The sequence below is a fragment of the Charadrius vociferus genome, unplaced genomic scaffold, assembly GCF_000708025.1.
Source record: "Charadrius vociferus isolate BGI_N301 unplaced genomic scaffold, ASM70802v2 scaffold676, whole genome shotgun sequence".
Classification (NCBI taxonomy): Eukaryota; Metazoa; Chordata; class Aves; order Charadriiformes; family Charadriidae; genus Charadrius; species Charadrius vociferus.
Genome location: NW_009648661.1, coordinates 58,212 through 84,863, shown reverse-complemented (window position 1 = coordinate 84,863; position 26,652 = coordinate 58,212). Strand labels below are relative to the sequence as shown.

At 47.1% G+C, this 26,652-nt stretch overlaps 1 protein-coding gene across 1 annotated transcript; it reads right to left on the bottom strand.

The window, feature by feature from the left end:
* Positions 1 to 1,398: 1,398 nt before the first annotated feature.
* Positions 1,399 to 18,049, bottom strand: CCNI (cyclin I). Its single transcript, XM_009886476.1, has 6 exons — positions 17,889 to 18,049; positions 7,996 to 8,130; positions 4,532 to 4,606; positions 4,221 to 4,361; positions 3,176 to 3,406; positions 1,399 to 2,392 (listed from the first exon to the last, which is right to left on the bottom strand). The coding sequence occupies exons 1-6, from the start codon at positions 18,000 to 18,002 to the stop codon at positions 1,934 to 1,936; spliced, it is 1,155 nt and encodes a 384-aa protein (XP_009884778.1). The 5' UTR covers positions 18,003 to 18,049; the 3' UTR covers positions 1,399 to 1,933.
* Between the last annotated feature and the right edge of the window lie 8,603 nt (positions 18,050 to 26,652).

The window sequence follows — 26,652 nt, the reverse complement described above, 5'->3', positions numbered from 1 at the left end:
GTCAGGGCCTGATTGTATCATAAAGATGAAGGGAAGGAAGGTGCACACCCCTTTGCGAAATACGGCCTCAGGAGGTGGCTTCCAGGACATGGACAGGGAGAGAGCTGAAACCCAGGAGCTGTTTGTGACAGTGGACTGTGCGCAACACAAAGGATGGCACCTGGGAAGACATGAGGCAGGAGGGGCCGGCTCTGAAGTGCACAAAATAAAAGCCAGCTGGGAACGTGGTGAGATGACAGGAAAAAAAATCTATTCTCTAATCTATGAGTTTACAGTAAAGAGCAGAACTGAAGTCTGTCCTGACTTTTTCTTTATCAAACATGACTTTAATCGGAAGGAACATCAGGCAAGCAGCAGCCTGCAGCCAGCCTGGGTATGGGCCACTCCACTCCTGAGTGGGGCCTTCAGAACACCGCATGGCAGATGGTTACAAGATAGGTGAGATGAAGCAGTGTCCCAGCCGTGGACCGACTTGCCCGTACTCAGCCTGGAAGGGGAACAGCCCCAGTGAGTGAGGAGGGAGCGAGGGGCGCCAGGGCTGGTGCTAAAGCTGGAACCGCTGCGGAGGCAATGAGCTGCTGCTGCGTGACTCCCCCAGCACCCCTAAAGCCACTGTCTTGCAGGACTGGCACCGGAGCGGCTCCTTCATGGCCTCCAGGAAAAACTGAGCCTGGACCCAGGTGAAAAGTACAAAACAAGACTCAGAGTCCAGGACAACTTTCTTTATTGCTACCAGAAGGCTTTCATCAGTACAATGGCTCCAAATACAATACCTTCCTCAGGGCTGTGGAGAGAGCTTACAATTGGGACAGGTCATTCTGAGAAACAGAGGTGTAACATTAAAGAGAAGTTTTTTAAAGGTTTTACTCTTGGTTAGAAGTGACATGAACACAAAACTTGAGGGTTAGGGTCTTTCGTTTTGGTTTTGTGGCTGATAATTACACACCTTTCCAACTTCAGGCGTACGTAGCTGCCCCAGCACCTCACCGAGCAGTGCTGGTCACACGCGAAGCTTATAAACATATGGGAAAAAAGACTGCAGAATTTATGGTTTATACTTGACATTGTGTGTCAAGCGTTGGTGAACATCCACACTGAGTGCAATATTTCTTGGTGCAAACAAGAAAAAAATACCGGTTTTGTTCAAGTGACACAAAATCCATTAACTGCTTACTGTGTTTGAAAACGCAAACTGTTTGAAGTCTCCGTGTACGGCAGAGAGCACAGAGGCCGGCTGCCCCAGTGTTCTCCTAGAGTACGTTCACGCTCCTGTGGTTAAGTGTGGAGCAGCTTGCAAGCGTTGTTTTTGGGTTTTTTTCTGACTAACCTTTTATTTAAATCCAGTTTTTTTAATATTATCACATTTAAACACCAAAGTGCGAACAAAACAAAAAAGGTCTTTTTCTTTAGAAAGGAAAAAGAAAGCTGTCATGAAGGTCGGGTAGTACAGAACATCATGCACAAGACTTGCTGAGAATTAAAAGAGGAGCAAGCAGAAAGAGAGCAAGGAGCAGATGGAAATCGGATCGGAGAGGTGTTAGTTGGCTGGGAAACCTGGAACAACTCTGCACGACTGATGTGAGCTCTTGGACATGGAGGATGGGTTACAATACACAGGAGCAGAAAAACAGTGGAACTGACAACACTAGAAAGAAACAATATTTTGCTACTTTTTTTGTTGGGTTTTTGGGTCTTTTTTTAGATTTTTATACTTTTTTGTGTTTTTAAGTGCTTAAATAGTGGAACTATAATTAGCCGCACAAGGAAAAAAATTCAAAAAAGGGTTGGGATTTTTTTTTTCTGGTTTTTTTTTGGCTCCCTTCAGTTCAGCCTGACAAGGTATGGCCCCTTCTCCCCCACTGAGAACACGGGGTGCCAGGTTCCGCGTGGTTTCTGGAGTAGCTATGCCGGAGCACGTGGTGTGCGCTCACAGCTACATGACAGACACCGGCTGTAAAGGCGGACAAGGGGAAACGTTGCCCTCCTGCCTCGAGACGTCAGCGCCACAGACAGAGCCCATGTTTTCAAGAGCCACTACCTCTGGAGCAATGTCTTCGTTGTAGAGACGCTTGATTCCATCGTAGAAGTCATCCACTTCCATCTCTTCCACTTTACGCTTGGCAGAGGCTTGCTTGCAACCGCTGGGAGCTGGCAGACGCTGGTAGAGCGCGGCTGTACCTGTGACTGGCACTTCTGGCCTGCCGTTGTCCTTGGAGAAACCTGGCCCTGGGACAGAGGAGGGCTGGCATTTGAACACTCCTCTGTTACAGGTCACCAGGGTATGCTGGAGGGGACTGTAGACATATACAGAATTGGGCGGCAGAGAAGACTGCGGAGTGGAAAGGTGATGTGCCACAAGCTCCCGGCAGTGGATCAGCTGCGAGCTATCCATCTGGAGTGGGAAGACAAGCAAAGATACTGGCATTGAGGGATCGCTGCCATGGAGAGGACATGCTGTTGGCCAGGGCAGGGCCAGAGCTCTGAACGCACCAGCCACCTGCACACCAAACTTCTCAATGACATGCTGGATGCAGGAGAACATGATAAAGGACCAAAAAAACCCTCAACATGATGACTTCGTAAGATGCAGAATCACAGAATTGTCCAGGTTGGAAGAGACCCTTGGGATTATCGTGTCCAACCATCTACCCTAATCTACAAGTTCTCCCCTTACACCATATCCCCCAATGCCACATCTAAATGGCTCTTGGACCCCTGCTCCTCCTTATACCCCATGGGACTAGTGGGGAGAAAAAACCTTTCAGATAGTAAAAGGTTTCACTGCATATTTTTAGCAGCTTGAGTTTGTCTTTCCAGTACTGCCAGACCACCCAGTATGCTGAGAATGAATGACTGAGCAGCTAACTAGGATTTTCTCCCCGGTGTGTTATTTTCTCCCTTGTACAGCGAGCCTGTATCTGTGAGGGCACACGGCTCCACCCTGTGTCACCTCCTGCATGCTGTCAAGGTGAAGCCTTTGCAGAACTGTCCAACAAACTGTCCCTTCAGGCTGAAGCACAACCATCCTCGCAAAAGCACAGCTGCAGGCAGAGATGAGCAGCTAGTGATCTGAAAGTCCCGGGTGGCTTTGATGGCCGCGTCTTGTGCGGTACCGCAGTTTGCTGCGGCCCCCGGCCCCTCCCTGCCGCAGCGTGCGGTGCCAGCACCCCCTCACCTGTGCCTTCTGGAGCAGCTCGATGATGAGAGCCAGCCAGTCGGGGAGCAGCTTCTCCAGCTCCAGGCTGACGATGGCCAGCGCCAGCATGGAACCCTTGAACTGCAGCAGCTGGTAACAGGCCATGCAGTGCAGCAGCTGCTTGGTGAGCGCCGCCACGTGCTGAGAGGGACTCAGCTTGGGCAGGATGGTCAGTAGCTGAGGCCTGTTGGACACCGCAACTGCGTGGAACTGGGAGGGGAAACAAGCACATGAGGGAGCTGGCGTCACCGACAGGCAACCCCGCAGGCAAAGCCAGGTCAGACCTCGAGAACGGCATGCCACATCTTTGATGCGCAAGGATCCTCCAGCTTAACCTTCAAGGCAACTTCCACACCATGGAAAAAACCCCATGCGTTGAACCCACCAACAGCTCTGTGCGGCCTTTCTGGCGTGGCCTGCCATCGTATACATCATCTGCCTGGGGACCAGGCTTCTCAGGGCTCCGCAAGAGGCTATATCCCTTTCCACCCTTTTCTTTCAGCAACACAGGTTTGGTAGTTCAGGTGTCCTAGACAAAAACTGCTTCTCGAGCAAGCACAGAGGATGAACTTCAACAGAAAACCTCAGGACTCTTCCCTTTGTCTTGTCTCATCAGTGAATCTGGCTTTCTGGCTGTGCCTTTCTGCAGCAAGTGCTTTCTCCTTGGTTCTACGTACTGTTTTCACGCTGCCTGGCACTTAGCTTGGAGCAAACCCACTAGCAATTAAGATGAAGGGGCGAGGTGTTCAGGACCAGTGAGTCTTAGCATGCGGCTTAACGTGCCTCAGAACAGGCTAGAGGGTCAGATGGCAGGCCCGCATTTTGGAAATTGTGCCCAAAGTGGCACAAGTCTCCTGAAATTCTCTGCAAAGGCTTTTTCTTTTAGAAACTACGCGTACAGAGGAATTACAAACTCATCCCGAGGCCTTCGTTCCCCTACAGGTAGAGTTCTTGTCTCAGTCTCTTTTTTGTCTTTATTTACACTGACAAATGCCAGAAAGAATGTAAATAGCCTCTCACTTACAATATGAAGGAAATCCAGTGGCGTTGCCATGTGAAGATCCCAGTTCAGTTTATCCAGGATAATCTTCTCCATTCTGCGAATTTCAGCTGGAGAACAACCACAAAAGCTATCCCGAGCCAATACCTTCAGTACTGGAATCCTCTGCAAAAACCAAGGCAAAAAAAGAAACGAGAGAACCCAATCACTATAGAAATCACACAAAATCCTTCGTTCCTGTCCTGGCAAGCAGCAGCCACCACATGCAAGCAAAGGCAGGACTGGGAGAGCATGTATTCAGACAACGCTAAGGTAGGAAGAACCAAAAAAATTACCTCATCTTCCTCAATGGTCTTTGCAGCGAGGAAGAAGCAGCTGATTGCAATACAGTTCAAGTACTTTGGACGGGCCTATGGCAGAGAAGAGGAGAGAAATCGGGGTGAATGTGCTGCAGAAAGTGATGCATAATCCTTTCTGGTCGGACATCCTGAGCCCCGGGGTCTCAGCCGCCTGTGCGAGGCGTTCTGGATCAGCAGGCTGACCTCCAACTACGCCATGGCAGTGGCAAGCCGCGCCAAGCAAAAATCCATACTCCATGACGTAAGGCAAAAGAGCAATTTGCCAGCCCCGTGATCGTAATTGGCACCCAGTGATGTGCAGCGCTGGAGTGGAAAGAGCTCATTTTTTAGGCAGTGCAGTAGAAAATAGGAGGGGGAAAATCAGAAGGGTCTGATTGTCATCTGGCAAAAAAATATTGCCGCTCCGGCGGAGCTCTGCTGTTCGTGCTGCTAGGGGTCGGACACAGAATAGGCAAGAAAAGAAAAGAAATTTAAAACTCTGTCCTTGCTTAGGGAAGTATAAAACACCCATAAAAATCACCACTCGTGTAATTTCATACTGCAGTTCTCAAAACTGTGGCCCAGGGATTACTGAGGGAGAGCTGGTCCTTCCTACAGTGAGTTGTTTTAGGCAACGTATGTTAAATTTGGAGGGGAAAAGGTGATTTTTTTTTAATTTTTTTTTTTATATTTTCATGTGCATCAAAAACTTTTCATGGCCTTGGCTGGGGGGTGATGGGCTGTGAGTATTCAGATAGTCCCTGTGGTGGAGCAGACTAAACAGATGCTCTGAATGTGGTGCGTCTGCGGAGTTTCTGCTTAGCAGCGATCTTTGTCAATTTGACTGTCCGAGAGAGGACTTCACTTCAACATCACTGCAAAATCCGCAGGACGTGTCCCCTGGCTCCTTGGTGGCTGGGGCCAGGGAATGCAGTGGCACTGTTTGTAAGCTCTGTCACAGCCGAGTGAGCAGACAGCTGCAGAACCAGGACCCCACCTCCAGTAGCCTATGGGCAACTGGTCCTCTTCTGTCCGTGTTGGGAGATGCTGAAATCAAAGGTAAGTGAAAATCCTGTGCCGAATTTGAAAATCCACTGACAACCTGAACTGTTGCCATGATTTATTCCTGCTAGGTAAATTTTAGCAGATGCAGCCGAGCTGTGGAGTGGTTGAAGGGTGAAATGTTGCACGTTACGCTTAATTCAATGAGCTGCCAAGAAATCCAGAACACTTTCCAGAAAGCAGCAGGAGAAGAACACACGATCATGTCCAAATTTAAGATCTTTACCCACATTCAGCCTCAGTTACTTAAAAAGGACCGTACTATGCCTAGAGCTTTGGCTTTCTAGTGCTGTTTAAACCTCAGCTTTGATACGTGTGGAGTGGTGGGGTGGGTGTTGTGCGCATACGTGTGCTTGTGCATGGGCAAGCACTGCCGGGAGCGGCCGTAACACCGCTCTGTTGAGGGTTACCGAGGGCTGTGCAGTGAGTAACACCACACGCTGCTGGCTGGGCCTGGGCCACCGGAGTATGACCGGGTAAGAGCCTTAGGGGCAGCCAGTCCCAACAACTGCCAAGCGTGTTCATGGTGAAGGGAAGGGACTAGTTGTCGTGCTAATAAAATCCCACATGGTAGCGCCTGGTAAAAAAAAAAAAGGGGTTAAGCTGCATCAGAGGAATGACAGCTTTACGGGAGGAAAACTGGGGGAGGGAGCACAAAGCCTTGAGCTGTGTGAACAACGCTCACCCAGACAAAACACCTTTCCACATTCCTGCTCGCTGCCTGAAGCGCACAGCGGACTCCTTACTCACGCTCTGTCTGCAGACTCCTTGGCTGCTGCGAATTACTGACAGAAAAACTGCACTTGAGGGCATCAGCTGTTTAGCGATTGAAATCTGCTTCCCGTCTCAGTATTTTAGTAAATCAGCTACTTTAATCTTAAAAATAAAAAATTTCCATGGCTTGTAATTAAAACATTATCAATATTTATTAGTATTTAATGGATGGGTTAATAGATGATGTCACTTGCTTTCTACCAAACTAAGTCACACTGAAATGTAAGCGCGCAGGCTGAGAGTACTTGATGGTGCTCTGCTTGATCTCCCAAGCTGTGTTGCTTACCTAACTGTGTTGGTGATGAGATTAGACATACGTGCAGATGAGACCGCAGATCTGCTGAGCACGGAATGTAACTGAGCAAATACAGTAAGAGATAAGGCTACCCAAAGCCTGCCTTCACAACTCAAGGCCAGGGATTTTGGGTTGGCCCACAGCTGGTTCAGTGGTTTGGGCGGGTGCAAAACACGGCACAGCTAACTGGTTTCTGTGGCAGGCTTCCAGGGACACAGGAGCAGCAGATCCCAGTTGCAGGTAGCCGGAACGGTGATTTTTACCTTGCCTTTTTTTAAACAGCTTCTAAGGTGTAACAGCCTTAAAACCAAGCAGGGGCGCAGGCTCTGTTCTGTTCGGTACAGCGGGAGCAGACAGCCTCTCACTTTGGCGTGCGCCCATGCTTGCTTACCCCTCTCTCTCCTTCCCATCTGCCTGACTTGACATCAGACTTAAGCTCTTAGTCGGTCACACTGTTAGTAGTGAACTACTCCCCAAAAAGCAATCACCTCTGGCTGTATCTTCCCCCCTTCCCCTTTTTTTTTCCCCCCCCGTTTCCCTGCACACTTGCCAGGCGCAAACCTATCCTTAACCATTTATTTGTTCCCTGCAGCTAGTTGGCTGTTAGCAGGTGTTCCCAGCAATCCCAGGAGGTATAAATCAGATTGAATGCAGTTAAAACACCAGAGAAAGTAAGAGGTGAGCAGGGACTTTCCCTCGCTTTTCTGTCAGAGGGCACTGGGCCGAGGTCTCTAACTACGGGCTAGCTGGCATGTCCTTTACCTTTATGAATGTATTTCGGTTGTGGTAGAGATGGTTCTCTTTTTATCTAAAGCCCAACCTCTCTCCAGCCTCGTTTTCTAAGTGCTTAAAGGAACAGGTACTGTGCTGAGGCAAATTCAACATGTAAACCAGGTTAAGAGCAAACATGTAGTTGAAGAGGAAGGGTGCTGCGTTTCTCTTAGGTTAATATACGTTTAAACTGAGGAGCTGCGTTATAGGAAGGAAATGGGCAGAACAGAGGGAAGAGGGAAGATATTCTTGGCAGGTACGAGCACTGGGTGAGTTTCCCCGAGAACTGAGTGTTCTTATTAAAGCAACGGCTGCTTTCACCAGGGGAAAAACGACTACGGGAAGAATCTACCTCCACGAGTTCCTGGTGGCAGCGTGTGCTGCCAGTTCCACAACCCGCAATTCAGCTCATGGAGTAGCGCAGGTACCATCCTTCACGCGTGCGAGAGCGGAGGGGGAAGTAAGAGTTTCCGTGCAGCCACACCACTCGGACTGTACACAGAAACAGCTGAGTGGGTGGTATAAATCTATTTCAGTTTATGTATCTGCAAATATTTACCTTTACTGTAGCTAAAAACCTGTCCAAAAGGCTGATGGCCAGGGCGAGCGTTTCTGGATAAAGGTGGAACTGGTATTTGAGCTTGGCCAGCCACTGAATGACCTCATCCCTCTGCTTTGGAGAAATGGCTACATCCTGTTGGAGAGAAAAACAAGCTATTCTTATACACAGGCTGAGCGAGTCAGAGAAGACCAAACTCTTCACCTCTGCAGGAGTTACTGAGCACAGAAACAAAGCCGCCTTTGAAAGGGGGGGCTGCGAGCCAGCCTGAATCACCGCTTTGTTCTTGCACTTACTTACCCCATCCCGAGAAATCTGCCCTGGAAAAGACCACTTTACTTACAGCAACCTCAAACAGAGCTCAGAAATTTCACTGTACATTGAGGAAAAGAGGAAGGATGTCTTCTAGATTCTCAAGTACTGACAGGCTCTTCTTTGGCTTAGAACTAAGAAACTCAAACAACAAACCTCCTTTGAAGAGAAATGCCCGGCTTGAACAAAAGCAGGCATGTGATGGGAGCGAGGGGGGTGCAGAGCTCCTGACAGACTGCAGAGGGGAGGGATGGAGTTGGTGTTTTGAGAGGACAGGTTTATTTTTCCTTCCAATTGTGGAGATATTTCTAGCTCAGTATATGTTAAAAAAAGAAAATTCCAAACAGTTTACAAAAGACCTTTAGCAGTGCAGTTAGCAGTTAACTGGGGTAAAGCAGGTACAATTTCACCTGAAGAAGTTTGGGTTTACTGTTTCAAATAGTGGGGGTTTTTATGTTTTGGCCCAAGTCACCACCATTGATCTGTTTGGACAATAGCTGAATTTCAACCACAAATGCAGATCAGTCATTGACATAAAATCTTTCTGACTTACTCTCTGAAATATTTAGAGTTTTACCAGAGCCCTTCAATTCAACAGAGTAAATGTCTGGTCTCGCTTCAACAGTGATCATTTGGGATGATAAGCATGAGCAAGGATGTGTCCAGAAGCGAAACCAAACAAATATCTTCTCCTGCGCTCAGGGTCTTCGTGCTCTTTGCAGCAGTTTGGCTGCTGCTGAGATAATTAAGGAGAGAAGGAAATGGAGTGAGGTGCTGGCTGCACAGTTACTGCTGACACGAAAGCGAAGGGCTTTCACAAACAAACAAACAAATCTGCTGGGCTGGGTTGTAGCTGTCCTCCCAGCAATAACACAGTGGGAGGGAAGTAGCAGGATTTTAGAAAATAAAACCACACACCATTGATGCAAATTAAATAATTCAGGGTACACCTATCGCTGCAGTACCTACTGTGTGTTTTATATCGACACTAACGCGCTCTGCTACAGGTCTACTGCCTCTCCTACCTCGGAGCCAGGAACGTGTGTGAAAGCAGCGCCTTGCAGGCAGAACTGTAATTACATTAGGGCTGCCACCAGCTTCACATCTTTCATTGTCACTTGCAGTACGACATCTTTACTCTGTGCTTAACTCCCTTACTGGTGCTGAGCTCCACCTCCACCACCACGTGGGACAGACGGGGTGCGGACAGGGCCTGAGTCCTGGGGCTGAGCTCTGGGCTGTGTGACAGCCGGTGCACAGCCGAAATGCGGTCAGGTCACCCAATTCCCTTAGAAAAAGTAGAGCGCTATCAGTGCTACCGTAGCAGGATCTAGTCTAGAGCCACGGAGTTGTGTAATCCAAAGCTGTTTCTTCCAGCTGAACTGGCCTGGGTAATAAAGCGATACTACCTCTGCCTGCAAAACGTGCCTTCAGTGCTATATCGGGTGCTCCCCTGCGGAGAGCAAAGTCCTCCCTTGTTTTCTCTCCTGAAGCCGTGACAGTGCAACAGCGTCAGCAGGACTGTGTGTGATCCAGATGGGCCTCGGGTCTCAGCTGGGACCTCTGGATGCCTCTTGACTGTAAGTGTGGCTTTTTAAAAAGCACCTACCACTTTTCACGAGAAAAAAGAAAATATGTTTGTTCAATTCTAAGAAATAAGGTTTTATTCTAGAATCATTATTGCAATTTAAGGGTGAAATCTGAGCCCCACCACGAGCAGGACGCCTGTGGTCAGCAACACCTTGCACTCCTTTCCCCCCGACTAGTTCGATGTGTGCTGGGAGTATAATGAATGCACCACACAGCAGTAGGAGTTTATTAAATGTTACGCTAGAAAACATCGTTTGGGCAGAAGGATAAGACCTAGAATTTATCGGGGGAAAAAAATGGGAACACTGTGGCATTAACTTGTTCTTATAGGCCATGTTTATGGTGTCGCAAAGCGTGGCCTGCACTGTTGAACCTAAAACAGGCACAAAAGGGAGGAGTGATACTGAAGTTTAAGTTCCTTATTGCTTTACTCAGTGTGTGTGTTTTTAAAGGGAAGGAGACGAAGCCATACAAAAGGGGCTTAATACCACAGCCAGGTTTGGGCAATATTGTGGACTATAAACGATTATTTTGGAAATGCGCTATCTGCGTCAATCCAGCAAGTTCGATTACCTGCTAAAAGCCAGCCTCCAACAAAATAAATGTGACTTTAGAAACCTGCCTCAGACTCTTAAATCACCGCCCTGGTCCTGTCGCAGCAGCTTTACCCGTGAAGCCAGCAGGAACGGGCTTGGGCCCTTGGCCAGTCCAGGAGGAGCTGCACCATCAGTGCGTATCAACGGGGCAGCAGCCCCTGTCCCCCGCATTCCCTCTTGCCATATCATGTCTGCACGAGAGGGGGGCGGGGGTGAAAAATGGTCTCCGTTGCACTTTTATGTGGGGAGGTAGGACCATGCCTCAGCAGCACGGGGGAATTTTTCCCATCCCTTTTTTTTCTAGATCCCAGCAGCAACAGGCACCTGCTTCGCCAGCTCCTGGCGCTGCCTGTCCTGGGTCAGTGCTCATTTCCCTGTGCCTGCCAAAGCCAAAGGTTATGCCTTCTCCTGAAAACAGCATGGGTGGAAAAGGTAAGAGTGTCTTTCTATACTGCCTCTCATGTCTTCAGTGGTCCTGAGATCTGTTTTTGTGTCTTCTCACCCTTCACAGGCAGCATGGGCCCAAAAGGATAAATTTCGGAGTCGGGACTTAGCTTTGAAGGGTAAGGCTGTAACATAAAGAACAACTGTACGCTCAGTCCCTGGTAACATCTGTCCTTTTCACGTAAAAGAGAAATGGTGCTTAACCTAAACTACTGAAAAGCAACAGTATGACTAGATATAAAATTAAAACAAACAAAAACCAGTCCCCACACAGAGCATTATATTCCTTTAACATGAAGGACAATTGTAAAGCAAAGTCACACCTAGGTGTACCCACCGCAGAAGTAGGGCCTCAAAGTAAAATCTGGCTTCTTACATTGATCCAGGGAAGCAAAGGAAAGGAGGTCAGTCTCCAGCAATAGCATCAACCTTACAAATGTTTGTCTATCCCAGTGTAACAGCAAATAAAGGAGCACAAGGGCAGGGGGAGAATCCCTGCACACAGGAAGACCAGGTGAATTTAGACGTCCTCCCTTCAGCACTAGGAAAGTTCGTTAAGGACCATCTTAAGAGACGCCCACCCACAAACTCTGCTGCCACTGCCAAGCAGGGCAAGGAGCTTCCCATGCAAATGTATCCGTCCTTATCCTTCCCTCGAAGGTGTACCCATGCCATCCTCTTAACACCAGTAAGAAATGCAGCACTGTAAAATTAATTAAGCAGTGAGGTCACTGTTCCTTAGTTACATAAAATTAAAAGCAAAAATGAGACATGACGGTGGCTGAAAGTAAAAAGTCCCTTTGGGCTGGAAAGCAAAAGTTCCTCTTTGGTGTTGAGGTGCTTTCCCACAGACGTCGCCTTCTGCCACTCACCACATCTGCGTGTGCCCAGCTCTTTTGTTTGGTTGCCACAAATCCACTGTTGCAGAACTTAACCCCCCGGCGCGGATGAGCTCACTAGCCTGGCATGGTGGCTTTAATTATGGGACAGCACTGCAAGCCCAGCACCGGCAGACTCCGTTTTCACACAGAAGCAGGAGGTTGCTCCAAGACAGCCCTAACAACTGTCCTCAGGAATGAGGGACGATCCCTCTCCTCTGGCTGGTGCTTCTTTTTTGGAGGGGAGGCCAGATCTGCAAGGCCCAACCTACAGATCGGGTTGCCCATCCCGGCAGCAAAGGTTAGCAGATGTGCATATAACTCCTACCATGGAAAAGTGTTGGCACTCTCAGCTCTTCACCACAGTCACCACCAGGAGCAGGCCGCAGCTCTGCTCGCCCCGTGTGACTGCAGGTGCCCAAGAACCCCCGCTGCTGCGGGGGGACCATTTACCTGCCCACACACACCCCCCATCGAAGGCTGAGCCCGTGCAGGTGCCGGAGTGCTTTCCCTGGACTGGCGTCCGTGCAGATCTTTGCAGGAGGCGCCGCTCGGCTCGCCCGCAGCAGGAAGCCAGTGGGCAGCTGCACGAAGCATGAGGGATTTCAGAACTGGTTTGCTGTGCAGGAAACACCCTACGGAGCTCAGGCAGGACTTTTGCAAAAGTGCCTGACAGCGTTTTACTGAGTGAGGAGACACAGGGCTGCAGCCACGCTGCCTTAGAGTAACCTCTACAGAGTGCCCTGCGCACTTACAGCTGGTTGCTCACGGCTATCTCTTCATCTACCTTGTGCTTGGGACTGACAGTGACCTGTAAGGTGGCAGGATGAACGCTCCTGCAGAGGGCAAGATCAGCCGCTGCTCTTTAACACTACTCCCTTCCTCTCCATATTGCTCAGTCCTGCTTGGAACCTCCATAAAAAAGAAGAGGTTTCCACAGGTCTTTTCCTGTCTTCCACCTGTGGAGCACACAAGCGCATCCACCGTCAGGAGCAGTGGAGAGAATGCTGTACAAAATGAGTCCTGCTGGTATCAGCGCAAAACGTGATACCCGAGGAACGCAACAGGCCTGTCAGGTGTGCAAACCTGTCACCGCTATTCCAAACCCATGTGTGAGCGACAGACCTCTATCTTCTTTTCCGAGCAGATGATGTGATGCTAATTCCCACCTTTTCAGTGCACAACAGTGTGTGTAAACCCATCACTTGTGTTTCAGCACAAACACAAATAAGCCACCTTGCAGAACTACGGAGCTAACAGAATGTGGTTGAGACGCAAATGGGGAAGTGGAGAAATGTAAACTTCTCCCTCTCTCTCACTGCATAAAACAGGGGTACATCACAATTACCTGCTTCCTGCCATTATTTGCTCGATTCCTTATCAAGAAATATCCTGTCCGTCACGTACTCTTATCGATGAACATGCTGACAGCGAACAGGAAGCTTCTGTGAGGGGTTCCTGACAGGTATTTTAAGTAACACAACATGAGGCCAGTCGACATGCTGTGACTATACCGAATCACAGCAGCGCCACACTCACCGTGTCTGTCATTTTACTACCCCAAAGTGAGCGAGCGCAGAGGTCAGTAATTCTGCCCAAGGAAGGGAGTACAGCGCCCCATACGAAACACACAGACCTGAGGCCTCCAGCATGTTTGACGGTTAAGATCTTATTTGTCCGATTCCCAAATCAGTGCCCCAAACCCCATTTCTTAGGCAGTGTGTCAGAAAGCTGCCTGCGAGGCCTTGGCGATGGTGACAGGCACACAGAGCTGTTGTTCTGCTTCCCATTTACCGACACCTGAATCGCCATGTTACCATCCCTGACCCGGCAACCTTGCTGCGGGGCCCGCTGCACGCTCGCTGAGTGAGACTGGAGGGCCAGAGGCCGTGACTCAGGCTCCAGAGTGCAAGCACAGCACAAATCACCTCTAAGAATACCTTCAGACTCAGGAAAAATGCAGTCTGAAAAAAAATACTATCTGTGAACTCAAACATGACTCAATTTTATTGCTGCCTAATCTAGGAAAAACACCTTACCTGATAATTTTCTTTCTTTAGTGTCAGCTGTCCCAGACAGAGATGTTTTGCTCTTTCCCCTATTTGTTTCCACCTAGTCCCGCTGTGGGCTCCTCCAGGAGCAAGCAGGTGACCTTTAGCAGGACTGGGAGGTTTCTGCAAAGGGCAGCTGCAAACATCGCGGCCAAATCGGTCCTTCCTTGGGTCTCAGGAGCGCTTGTTTTACGGCAAAGTGACCCCCAAGTGATGCCCACTGGGTTGCTTCTCACTTGTACCGGTTGGGAATTAGAGGTGCTCTCCCGACACCTTTCAGAAGTGGCGTTTTGCGAGGTTTGCGGGCGGTTCAGTGGCACAGCAGAGAGCTCAAGCAGCACAGGCTCTGCCAGCTGCACGATAACAGGCACAAACACCGGGGAGAGGGATTACCACTCGGCAAAGCAGAAGAGCTGGATGCATTAACCTCACAATGTTTTACAAAAACGGTAAGTCAGCCTCCGATTTAACCACTGGATGAAACAGGCACCAGCAGGTTAAAAGACCGACGCAAGGTCATGTGCTGAGACAGTGGAAAAACTGGAGATAAACTGAGGTCTCCTGATTCCTCTAGACGTACAGAGAACAAAGGAGAGGACAGAAAGAAAGAGCTAAAGCAGGCAAGAAAGGAGAAATGCCAGAAGTGACACTGTGTTTCTATAAAAAATAAAAAAAAATAATCTTGGCTTACACGCCTCTCTGCTGCAAAGTTACTTGGTAACATGCAAAAATCAACCTTTGGCCAGTCTTTGCCACTTGACTTCTCAAGGCTTAATGACATGAAAACTTCTGAATGTCATCTGCATATTGTATAACCCAAGAGAAGAAAAAAACAAAAAAGATTAAAAAAAAAAAAGACAAAAAAACCAAATACCTTGAGAAGCACTAGGAGGGTTCCAGACTCAGCCCACCTATTTTTTTCAGGCTGAAAAGCCCCTGTGACATCTGGCTTTGATATATTACAACATACCTGAAGCCAGTGGCCTACATTTAAAGGAGGGAAACTAAAAGAAATATACATGGCAGTGGGAAATGGGAGTTTTCAGACAAAAAGTAAAAACGAAACAGAAAAATTACATACATTATCAGGACCAAAGTCCCCAACAGATTCTGCATCCTGTACTAAAAATGTGAAGTCTTCCTGTTTCTGTAACTATGAATTTCTTTCTTCCTTTCAAAGATCTCAATTCTGACACACATTTAGAAACTGAATTTGTTCCGGTTTTAAACATTAGGACCAAAAATATCTCCTAACGAGTCAAAACTGAAAGTTTGCTCCTGAAAAATAGTTACAGCATACCTCCAATCTGAGCATTAGATTCTTTACGGAGACGCACTCACATTTTCCTGTTTGCAAACCAGATGACTTCATTAAAACCCTTCCTGTAGTCAGTCTACCTTTGCAACAAGGAATGGAAAGTTACACTCACTTCGGGTTGCCAGATCTGATACCCCGAAGGATGCAGATTTCCTGACTGTCATGGGAAATAAACAACAGCTTCATACAAGTGAGGTTTTAGGCTACTGCAGCTGTTTTGAGAAGAAGGCGGTAGATGTTAGGGAGTATGACCTTCTTCCAGATATTACAGAAAATAGGATAATTCACACTGAATGTCCGTGACTGCAGCACAGCCAAAATGAACGCTGCAGAAGTGGAGGAACGCCTGACAGTTTGAAAAGTCGGGTGTCACAAACTGTAGGAACAGAGAGAAATACGTGTCTACAGATACAGGGTTTTCAGCTGCGCCGTGGCGTTGCAAGTCAGGATTTCCCCAGAGCAGACAGCTGTGTTTATGTTCTCTTTTAAATCCGACCTTGGTACATTTTACACATAAACACACAGAGATTTCGATCCAATTTAATGATTATTTACTGCTAGAAAACATTTAATGGCATGGCTTTCTAGCTGATAAAGTCAATGTCTGAACTGACACGTCGAAAAATACAGAGAAAAAGGTTACAAAGACAACAGAGTTTTGGAAATTCCAGGAGCAGAAACCCTAAGGGACAAGCAGAGAGGGCCAGGAAACAGTCCCAAACACGGACCTCAGCGATATTGTCAAAGTGTGGGAGGGGGTTATGGGGGAGAGATCCTTCATCATCATGACGTAATTGCACACTAAAAGGACAAAGCTGGTATTCGTCCAGGCCAGACCTGAGACTCTGCTATGGAGCGCAAACTGTACACTGGCTTTAGCCATCAGGCTGTTTCCGTACTCAATCCTACTCTGACTTTTCACAGCAGGCAACAGAACTGTTCCCCCGGTTTCGTATTCGGCAGACGGCCCAAAGTCCCGTGAACGTCTCTGATTATTTACCACTGAGGACAACACTTTGTGAGGTGCTGCAAACCTCAACCGCAGTGACGTTAAGGGCCCCCTCAAGGTCCCTGGTAGCAGGACAACTGCTCATCACCATAGACAGGGCTGAGGTTAGTCCTTCTGCTGCAACTCAGACTGGGGGAACCTCATCTTCAAAGGGTGACAACGCAATGCTGCAAGGGAGGGATCGCTAGGGAGGTTGTCTAATGCCGGTGGTGGTTTCTGAGCCACCCAAATCAACTTCCCCATGGCAAAATGCAAGCGCCTTGTCCCTGTGAAATCTTCACACAAGAATCTGGTTTGCTTACCCTCTCTGAATCCCTAACCTATCTTGTTATACTGTAATCTTATCTCCCTACATTATAATCACGAAACCCAGGAATACCGCCAGCATGGAATAACAGGCTGGTTTACCATAAACCAGGGTCTTAACTTGTATGTGCCCAAAGACAGCTACAGCTACAATATACTCAACACCTCTGACAACCAGGTCGCTTGTTTGGAAAGCTAAATGTAGATTAACAAAACTAATACTGAGCCCCTTAAAAACATATTTGTTCCTACACAACAACAGCAGTTTTTTGTTTGCCAGACAGGAAAAGCAAACACTACACTGAGTAGCTTTGACAACAGCTGACACACTTGCGTGAACATTTTCTATGAATCAAGAACAGCAAGACTGGACCTGAGGCCATTAGTGTCGTTACTTCTGCCCAACCCAATGACAAAGTACCAGAAACTCTATGACAACCGTCCTCACGTTTCACGATCCGTTTTAAACAAAACTTTGTGAAGTTCACAGGCAATTTGAGTGCACATATTAGACAGACGCCTCCTCCACAAGGAACGCAAACACAATTCAGGCTGGTTAAGGCTGTGAGTGAGTTCGTCCGACCTCCCAACTGCTGCAAAACTTAAGCGGGAGTCTGGACTGCGGACCCCCTGCGGTCCCTTCCACCCTGAATTCCCCTCCAGTCCTATGAGAACATTCCTCACCAGAACAGGCCAGCGCCTGGCTCTGCTTCCCTCGACACCAGCTTGCACCCTGCTCCATAAATAGTCCTATGACAGTCAGTAGGGTTCTTCCTGAAGTAGAGAGTGCCTTACCAAGTCAGATCCTCATCTGGCTTCAGCTGATTCAGCTACAGCCTACCCTCCAGAATTGGGCTGATTTACACTAGGGAAGAATCGGGCTCCAAATGGGAAAAGGCGGCAAAGTCAGGCTGTCGCTGTGAAGACGCTGTTTCAGGAGGAGGCCTGAGCTAAGCTAGCGGTAACGGTTTATGTGAGAAGACGTCACTTCACGTGGAAAGCAACCAGCATTTCAACGCTGTTATTAGTGAACTTGGTCCAAGAAAATGAAGCTGCTTTTAAGAACTGCTGCAGACTTGGTGCCCACTAGAAATGTGTGTCAATTAGCCACACAATTTGTAAAATGAGTTTAATTGAGATAATATCCGTACGTGCTTTCACAAGGAACAGCAGAGCTCTACCATTGTACACTGTAGAGTGTGTTCTGTACCCCTGATGGCACATATGTCCCTCAAATAAAAAGGTAATCACGTACTTCAGAGTCTGATTTCCCAGGTCTCAAGCAGTAGGTAACTTCTCATGCAACAGCTTCAGTTGTTCACATAACCATACACCAGAGGATAGTCTCATGCCTTTACTAAGAGGAATGATGTGAAAAAGAGACATTACCTGATTGGGCTGAATTTTCGGCACATGTGCTTTCCACATTTGAGCTTCCCTAGAGATTGCCGTCTCCAGAAGGAGAGACAACCTCTGGCTCTCCAGGGGTCCTGAAAACTTCATGGTAACCCTTGGATCCACCTGCCACCCAGCTGGATACAGCTACCTGCAAAACCAAAGACAGCCTGGTGAAATACTGAGCCATGCCTGTCCGGTAAACTGAGCAAAAGAAAGCACAAAGGTGACCAAAAGCTGCAAGAAATGGAACAGGCTCATCTGTAACACAGACAGCGATCGTCGGGTACTTGGCAAACCTATCCAAGGAAACCCAAACCGGTCGGCTCAGATTCAGATGAAGCTGGGCCAAAATCGTCCACAGATCCCCAACACATATGTGGGCTGGAGAGTCCTGCCGCTTTTGAGGTTTTCTGCTTCTCTGCTGCATAGGCAATCCGGCAAAATCTCTCCTGCTTCAGCAGCACTAAAAAGTAGGGGTGTTGTACGAAAAATACTTGAGAAGAGGGAGGAGCTGTATGGCAAATATAAAGGGGATTTCTTTAAGTTGGTCGCTCTGGCCCAAATCTTGCTGATTAAAAAAAATTAAAGTTAAAACCGGTCTACCTATGACTTCAAGGGAAGTTAAGACTGACATTCAAACGTTTTTCAAAAATCCCAGCCCGGGAGTCTGGTTGGTGCCAGCCTTACCCCAGTACTCCCAGCAGCAATAGGACGTTCTGTGCAAAACAGAGGAATGCTTGTTTGAGAATTTAAATGATTTACAAGCTGAAGCCAGACAAAAAAAGATCAATGTTTTCCCTCTCTGCACAGTATGATTTGTAGCTTCTCACAGAAGCTGCGACCTGTTTCGTGTGCAATGCAAACGTAGCAGGGAGTTCAGGATGGTTCCTCTTGGGTCTAATCACTCTGAAAATACGTTAGATCCACAAAACTTTAGGGCACATCTCTAATTTATATAGGAAATGTGTTTTAAAGGAAGAAAAGAACAGCAAACCCAGTGACAGCCTTTGCAAAGCATGAATTGATTACAAGCCAGGTAAGTGACGGACAAAATTTCTGCAAGACCTACAGGATTCAGAAACACCTGCTTCCACTGGCAGAAGCGATGACAAAAAGCACGCAATTTAAAGCAAAAACACCCAGCTATACACAAAACAGAAAACAGGGGGTTCTCCTAGCCCCAGTGCAGCCTCACTTAGCAGTAACAATGTGTCAAGAAACTTGTAAATTTGAAATGAAAAACAAAGCAGGGGCAAGATTTTTTAATTTTTTTTTTAAATAAAAGAGATTCCAGCACCTGCTTTCAAATGGAAAAGATGATCTGATTGAGAAGCTCATTCAAATCGTTCTAATACTGCCTACCATCACGCTGGCCGCAAATTTCTTGACAGTATTAAATCACTGAGGCAAACCAATTCAGCCCTGAAGGGTAAATCCATGGGAAAGTTATTTAAACTTTCAATTCCTTCTGCGAGCTCTTGTGAAATCTGCAATAGGTGGATATTGGCCAAACGCTAACCAAGCTATTCTATAAAGACCAGTTTGTTAATACAACAGTTTATGCTGTATTTACAGGAAATAAGGCAACATGTTCCATCAGAGAAAATAAACAAAATTCACAGTGAAAACAATCAGTTTGTTACAAATAATAACAACGGCAGCTCTGAACAAATGCAGATCCAGAGTGCTTTCAGGGAGTTAAGGGAAACTGCAGAACAAATATTGTTCTTTATCATTTTACAGGAGTTTTTAATGGGCGCGATTCACGCAGAACCTGCACGAGGCATAAAACCGCACTCAAGTCCCACTTATAGCCAAGCAGGTTTTACGTGGCAAATAAACATCAAGCCTCTCGGTCCTGAACAGAAACCCCTTTTATATTAGATTTTTATAGAACAAATGCTTCTCCATGAACAAAGGAGAGGCTGTACTGGCTTGGCATACCTTGCACAAGGTTTCCAGCCCGTCACGGTAATGACCCAAGGTGACTGGGGCCATATACAGATTTTCCAGCTGGAGGGAACACCTCGGAACCAGGATTCCTGAAAGGGCTCAAAATGCTCTGTGGTGTGTCTCAAAATCACTTCCCATCAGCCCCCAAACGGTTGACTGACTATCACTGTGGACTGAAAAATTGCTATTAGAAGTTCCTCGCTTGACAAGAGGGAGACTCTGCCAGGGAAGAGGGAATTCCTCCGTGTCTTGTACCGCAGCTTATTTATGTGCATTTAATCTTTTTGGCATTTCTTTTTTAAACTTCAGGGTGATCCTGGTGACACTCATACCACTGGAAATGGGGCTGATGGGAAACAGGGATGCACATTCATAGCCACCCCCCACCCCAGCTCGTTCCCCCGGGGGCTTTATTAGCATCTCATTATCCTCCCATCAGACACTACAGGTTTCCCTGTGGGCTGGGCTGCTTCCCAAAGGCCGGCTCACCCACCATTTCCAGATCCATCAGCGCTTCCAAAGGAGGTGTAAAGCCCTGGGAAATGAGGACAGCAGTGATGAGAGCTGCACCTCCCTCTGCACTGATGGAAAAAAGCAGTTCGAATTGCAGGCACAGGCGAAATATTTTGTCCAAGAAGAGTGTCCAGCAGACTATAAGGAGTTGAGCTGGGGGAGCCTAGAAACAATGTCCCATCCAGCACCTGTATCCAGGCCTGTGCAGAGCAAAAGAAGGGTAATCTATTTTTTTTTAATTTATTTATTATTTAAGTGAGCCTGCAGATCGTCAGTTGCTATGTACCAGGTAATGCTAACTGGGTAACATCCAACAGGGTGTCAGCTACAGTCTCTCAGACCACACCTGAAGAAGACGACAATTAAAGGAGTGTGTGAGTGCTCGGCGACACACAAGGTGAAATACATGCACGGAGAAAAACAGCAAGGTTAGGACCAGACCCAAAGCTCGGCCAAGAGATGGGGACCAGCGCTGAGTGCGGAGAGCCAGGAGACAGCGAGCTCCTCGCTGCTCGCTTGTCAGAAGAAAAGCAGTAGCTATATTTAGCCCGACCATGTCTCCTAATATGAAATATTGATGGTCCTTTCTTGGTTTTGCAGGAAAGAGAGAGCAATTAACCACCCCTCAAATCACTGGAGAAAACACATGAAAAATTTCAGGGCAAAGTGAGCATCCTCAGGCATCTTTTTTTTTTTTCTCTGTTGTGACTGACAAACATTCCCTCCATATTTACAACACAAATGGGTTTCACAGGCCTCTGGGCCCAGAAAAGAACTTTTCCTTACCCTGATCCCTTTTTAGGCTGTCCTTGTACTGCCTGAGCCGGTCAGCTGCCCCAGCAGAGAGCCCGGGGGCGTCCCTGGAGCACGCTTAAATACCAATGGCCCTGCAAGGGACATTTTTAGTGAGCAGTGATGGCAAACTCTTCTTGAGTTGCCAAGGGGAAAAGAGAGGGAAAAATAACCTTTCCTTTCTGAACTAGGGAGGTAATTCAATGAGGGCTGAGGCACAATAACCTTTATAAGGAAAAAAAGAAGAGGAATGACGCACTTGAAAGTTTCCCTTGGAGCAACAGTGGTGCGCAGACTTTTCCAGCACCCGAGAGCATGCCAGGCAACTCGCCAAGCACCCCGAGGGCTGAAACGAGTTTGCATCTAAATTTACATAGCTCTTAATCAGATAAATGCACGCCTTTTAAAAAAAAAAAAAAAAGAAAAAGAATGCCAGCATGCTCTACAAGTCTGCAGCGCTTCACTAAAAAACAAGGGAGCCACTGCAGAGTGAGCACTGCTCAGAGAGGCTGATAAACGGGACGGACGGCACAGCTTCCAGAAATCCAGCTCCTGGAAGTCGGGTGAAGACCGCAGAGGGACCAGACTGTCTTCTTTCTGCTCAGATCAAGATGATAAAACCTGAGCATCGCAGAAAAGCAACGTCGAAGCTCCCATCAGGAGTAAAGATACAGTCAAGGTAGCCTGCATCTCTGCAGAGAACAGCAGTAGCAAGAGGAGGGCCGAGACTGCCCTGACAGCAAAGATTTGCTCCAGCCAAAAAACTTGCACGCATTTTTCTGCAACTGAGCCCAACAGACCCATGGCTAAAGGAACTGCCGCATCTGTGACGGTCACTATAAACTAACTCACCCTAGCTTTCTGCTTCTGTTTCTCTGATTTAAAATTAAACTTTAGCTCCAGGGTGGTGGTTTGTTGTTTGGGTTTTTTTTTCCCTGTGGTCACTTCGGGAGTTTTTAAACCACTGTTCAAACAGCACTTAAAGTTTCTTAATCTTCACTGGAAGGCCAACTGGCTACACTGAAACTTCTTAAAGAACAGTTGGAAAGTTAGTAAAGGAGAAGTGAGCCAAGTCAACGCGCTGGCTATGTTTTGATGTCTCCTGTGAGCAAGGTCACAAGCTGCAGGTTGAATCTTGCTCTGAAATTAGAGAGTCAAAACTTTGGTGTCAGGTTTTCACTTGCAAGAGGCATTAAAAATCACCTGCTTCTCCATTAAAAATACCCCAACTTGGTCCATAAAATGTAACCCATCTCATAAAGATCTCTCTTTCTGAACCAAGTTTATAGTAACTTTACTTAAAGAGGTACTTTCAGTTTCCCCAGAGAAGTTTTATGCTGCTAAGTGCTGCAGGCTACGGTTTTCAAAAGCAGTTTCGTGTTTGCAGTAATTGGGGAAGACAGCTATCCAACCTGGGGGGGTGTCCATTTGTGTAGGATGCAAAATAGTCGATTTTTAATTATTTTTTTTTAGGCTTTGTAATCTCTTGCACTGACAATAAAAAGTGCCTCCTGCAGACAAAAGATGCAGTTACAGGAACGTGTTATCCACTGGCAGAACAAGCTCATAACACAGTTCCTGATTTTCCCCTGCCTCCAGTTGCAATTCAACTGTGCCAATACAACTGCACTGTAAATAGGATCACTGAAATCATTCGGGGCAAGAATAAAAACCTCTTTTGTTTTGGTTGTGGGTGGAGTTTTTGTTTTTTGTTGTGTGTTGGGTTTTTTTAAATATAGTTCATTTCATAAACAAGACTAATAGGACTACAGAGAGCCTAAAAATTGCTACCTTTATTTTGCGCGTAAATCCAGGTGATATATTCTGGACAACAGGGGTAATTCCAATAGAGCTTAACCACCACACTGCATAACTTGTAAGTATTTTCAGCAACCAGCAGCCAAATCTGCCTCAGCTTTAGCAAGCAATAACACAATCTTACAGATGACCTGAAAACAGACTTTCCTGGGCGGGGGAGGAAGGCGAAGCAGAAGGAAGAGAGGAAGGAGACTGAATTCCTCCGAGCTCCAGCCAGCCATCTGTGATTTCAAATGATCAAAACGTAGTTTGCACTGCTAGAAGAAATCGTCTAACTGCAAGTCGTGATTAGAAATTTCAAAGCTGTGGGCGGGGGGGAGGGTGGGATGGATGTTAATTTTAGTATCTGGGGCTTTCTCTTAGCTTAACGCTTTCCTCACCCCATGCCAGTAAAGCAGTCCAGAAATTTATGCCAGACAGAGGTAAATGCCTACAGTGTTTGCTTACATCTGAGAATAAAAAAGCAGCAGGCATAAACTACTTTTACAGTTTTACATTATTTCTGCGTCACATCACAGTTCTAAGAGGACAATATTTCTGTGGTTTAGACATTAAAATTTCCCATGAATGCCTCACTACTGGAAAGCAATGCCTAGCTTTCCGTCTTTTCAACTTGCCAAAGCACAACCTGATGTGATAGTGACAAGCGGAGGAGCAGCGTGGGTTAAAATCAACTGGCTTGAGTTGTGGAAAGTAAATCGTGTTGCAGCCTGGTTAGTGGAAATAGCTTGATGGAGCTGTGAGACAATATATGATCTTTTTCAAGGTAAATGACTGGGAAAAAGATGTTTGGGAATATAGTTACAAATTTCAACATCTGAAAAAGCGAGTGTATTTGAAGCAACGAACTGACTTCTATGGAATGAATGCTAATATACATTAAAATAAGAATGCGTTCCCCCATGAGAAATGCATTAGTATGAAACATAAATATGCCTCAGGTACGCATACGATATTGCACCTTTAACAAGTAGCGTATTTGACTTGTGTATAAGCCAGCCAACAGACCTAAATTCGGAAAGAGGTAATTTTATTCGGGCTGGGAAATGAAGAGGGCCCTTGCCATTTGTCTGCGTGACTCACCCAGAGCTAACTCCCACAACCTGCTACAAAAGCAAGTCTGTGAGATATTTTGGCAGCATCGTTCAGGCAGGCTCATGTACATCACACGCTCACCACTTCTTTTCCTCCAACCAGATTTTTCCTGGGAGTGCAAATAAAGTTGACCTCATTTTAGCGCCGGTTTTCCGAACTGAAGAATTTTTCCAAACATTTTAAAGAAACCTAACAGTTAAAAACACAGATCTGCAACTGCAAAAAGAGAATGCAGTGCAATGTTTTGATGGGAGGGAAGGGAGGCGTTTTTAAGTCTGTTTTGAAACAGAAATCCCCAGGCCTATTTAGCAGCTATGGAGGAGGAGCGGGAGCGCTCCTGGAGAAGGCTGCATCATGACCCACAGCAGTGCACTCCTCTCGCCACCATCTTCTGTTTCTGTTCTGTTCAAAATGGAAGGCTCAGATGGAATTTGCCACAGCACCATAAACACTTTTGGACTCATACAGCAATGTGGGAGAATAAACATAAACATATTCGGTTCTTCATGGTATTCCCTAAGGGTAGCAAAAAAAAAATCATCAAGAAAACAGGGGGTACAAGCCTGAGCCATTCTTTTTTCTACAGCAGCCACTTTGTAAAACCTATGTCTGCTGCCCAGCCTCTTCTCTCCTACACCCGGGGCCCATAAACCAGACTAGTTGTAAGAAATCTCTGCTGTACTTCATTCCCCAGCCCTCATGACTGACACCACAGGTTTGCTATTTAAGGGAAGCCTAAACGATATTTTCCAAAGCAGGGAATTAAAAAAAAAAACAAGGTAGAAGATGAACTCCTGACTGAACTTTCAGACAATGTCACCATTCTTCCCTCCTGGCGAGACAGACATGCTTCCAGAGCCATGCCTGCCCTACCCCCTTTTCTAATGGCTCCGGGGAGGAGGTTTGCGTTTCCTTTTTGTCTCAGCAACTGCCAAGATGAGTCCGTCCAAGCAGCATTTGCCCAGAAAGGCCTTTGGTCAGCAACAGCTTAAATTCTCTGTGCCACAGCTCGCGAGTGATGCAAACAAGCTGTTTCAATCACTGCTCCCTTCCCTTTCGAGGCAGTGTGTGGCAACACACCAAGTAAACTGTGGATAAAAGGTAAACTCAGAATCCAGCCCTAGGAGACCAGCTCCAGCTGCATAACGTATGCGTTTGATGCAAAGAGGAGATGAAACTCAATATACTTTAATGAGTTCTGCTTTGAGATTTTGGTTTATTTGAACCTAAAAATCAAAGGAAAAGTTATTAACTGATGGAGGCTGTTTGCTTGCATGGATTAAATTAAGCAAAAACAAAACCCTTGCAAACCAAAACCCCCTCTATGCCATTTTCTGAACGCTTGCAAAATAAATGCTTACATTTTATACTCTTTCAACACTGCAGGCTCATCAACTGGCTGCTGATATGCATGCAAGATGACCCTTGAAGATGTAAACTCCGCACAACGTTTATCAAAATCAGCTAAGGGACTCGGGCTAACGTTTTGGCAGGAATGGGCCCTGCTGTTATTCAGCACGCAGATCTCTGCTTAGAAACAACCGCGCTGCCATGTCAGGAACGTGAGCCTTTCTTGTGTGCACTGCGGTATCGCATCAAGGGTGGACAGCCCTCATATGGGACAATTTGAGGTCATATGTTGAAAAGATGTTGCTACCTCCGTGTTCAGAACTGAAGCACCAGACAGGTATAAAGCACCCGCAAATGAGTGTTTGCTGAAAATACGCCAGTTATTTTTATGCTGTTTCCAACCTAAATGACGGGTAAATTTAGGAAAGCAACAGCTGAGCCCTGTACCAAATTGTCTGTACACCATCAACAAAGGAACGAGCACAGCTCCCAGAGGTACTCAACCCAGGTTTGCGCAGCTGTCTCGGGGTCCTGCTTTGGGACCTTCTGGATCTTTTGGGGACAATGTGGTCCAGGATCATTGGGAAACACCTGGGAACCCTCTGAGAAAATTGAGGGTGTTGCTGATGCTAGGTAAGGACGAGATAAGGGGAGTCACAAGACCATGGGCCTGAAGAAGCTCTAGCAGCTTCTAATGAGCTACCCAGGGTGCACCTGCCCCCTAATTAGGGAGGGTCAAGCACCCTTTTAGCCAGTGCTTGGGGAGGTCTATATAAAAGCCAGGCCCAAGGCCCCATTACTAAATGCAGAAGTTTTTGTAAAAGGCTGTTGTGAAGGAGGACTCAGCTGGACATGCTCCAGTGTAAGCAGGCTCAGATATGGTGGTGGAGGCATGCCACAGGGCATTTCCACCAGCAGACCTTGGAGCAGCTGCCCTCACTAGGGTAAAGGGTTTGATGCAGGCAGGGTTTTGGATGATAAGCACAGCACTCGAAGGTGCAGGGAGTGCCTAGGGCCTCTCTGAAGCTGGCAGCGATGGCCCTCTGTCCTGCAGGAGGTATGTTGTTTTGAATGATCTGTGGTGCCATGTGAAGGAGTTGTAGGAGGAAGGAAGCAGGCTGGGTAGCACCAAAGGAGTTTCATGGGAGACAGTATTTTCTCTGAAATTCGGCAGCTGGAAGGACCTCAGCCTCTACCTGCAATAATGAAGCAGGCAGCATCCACCACCACCACC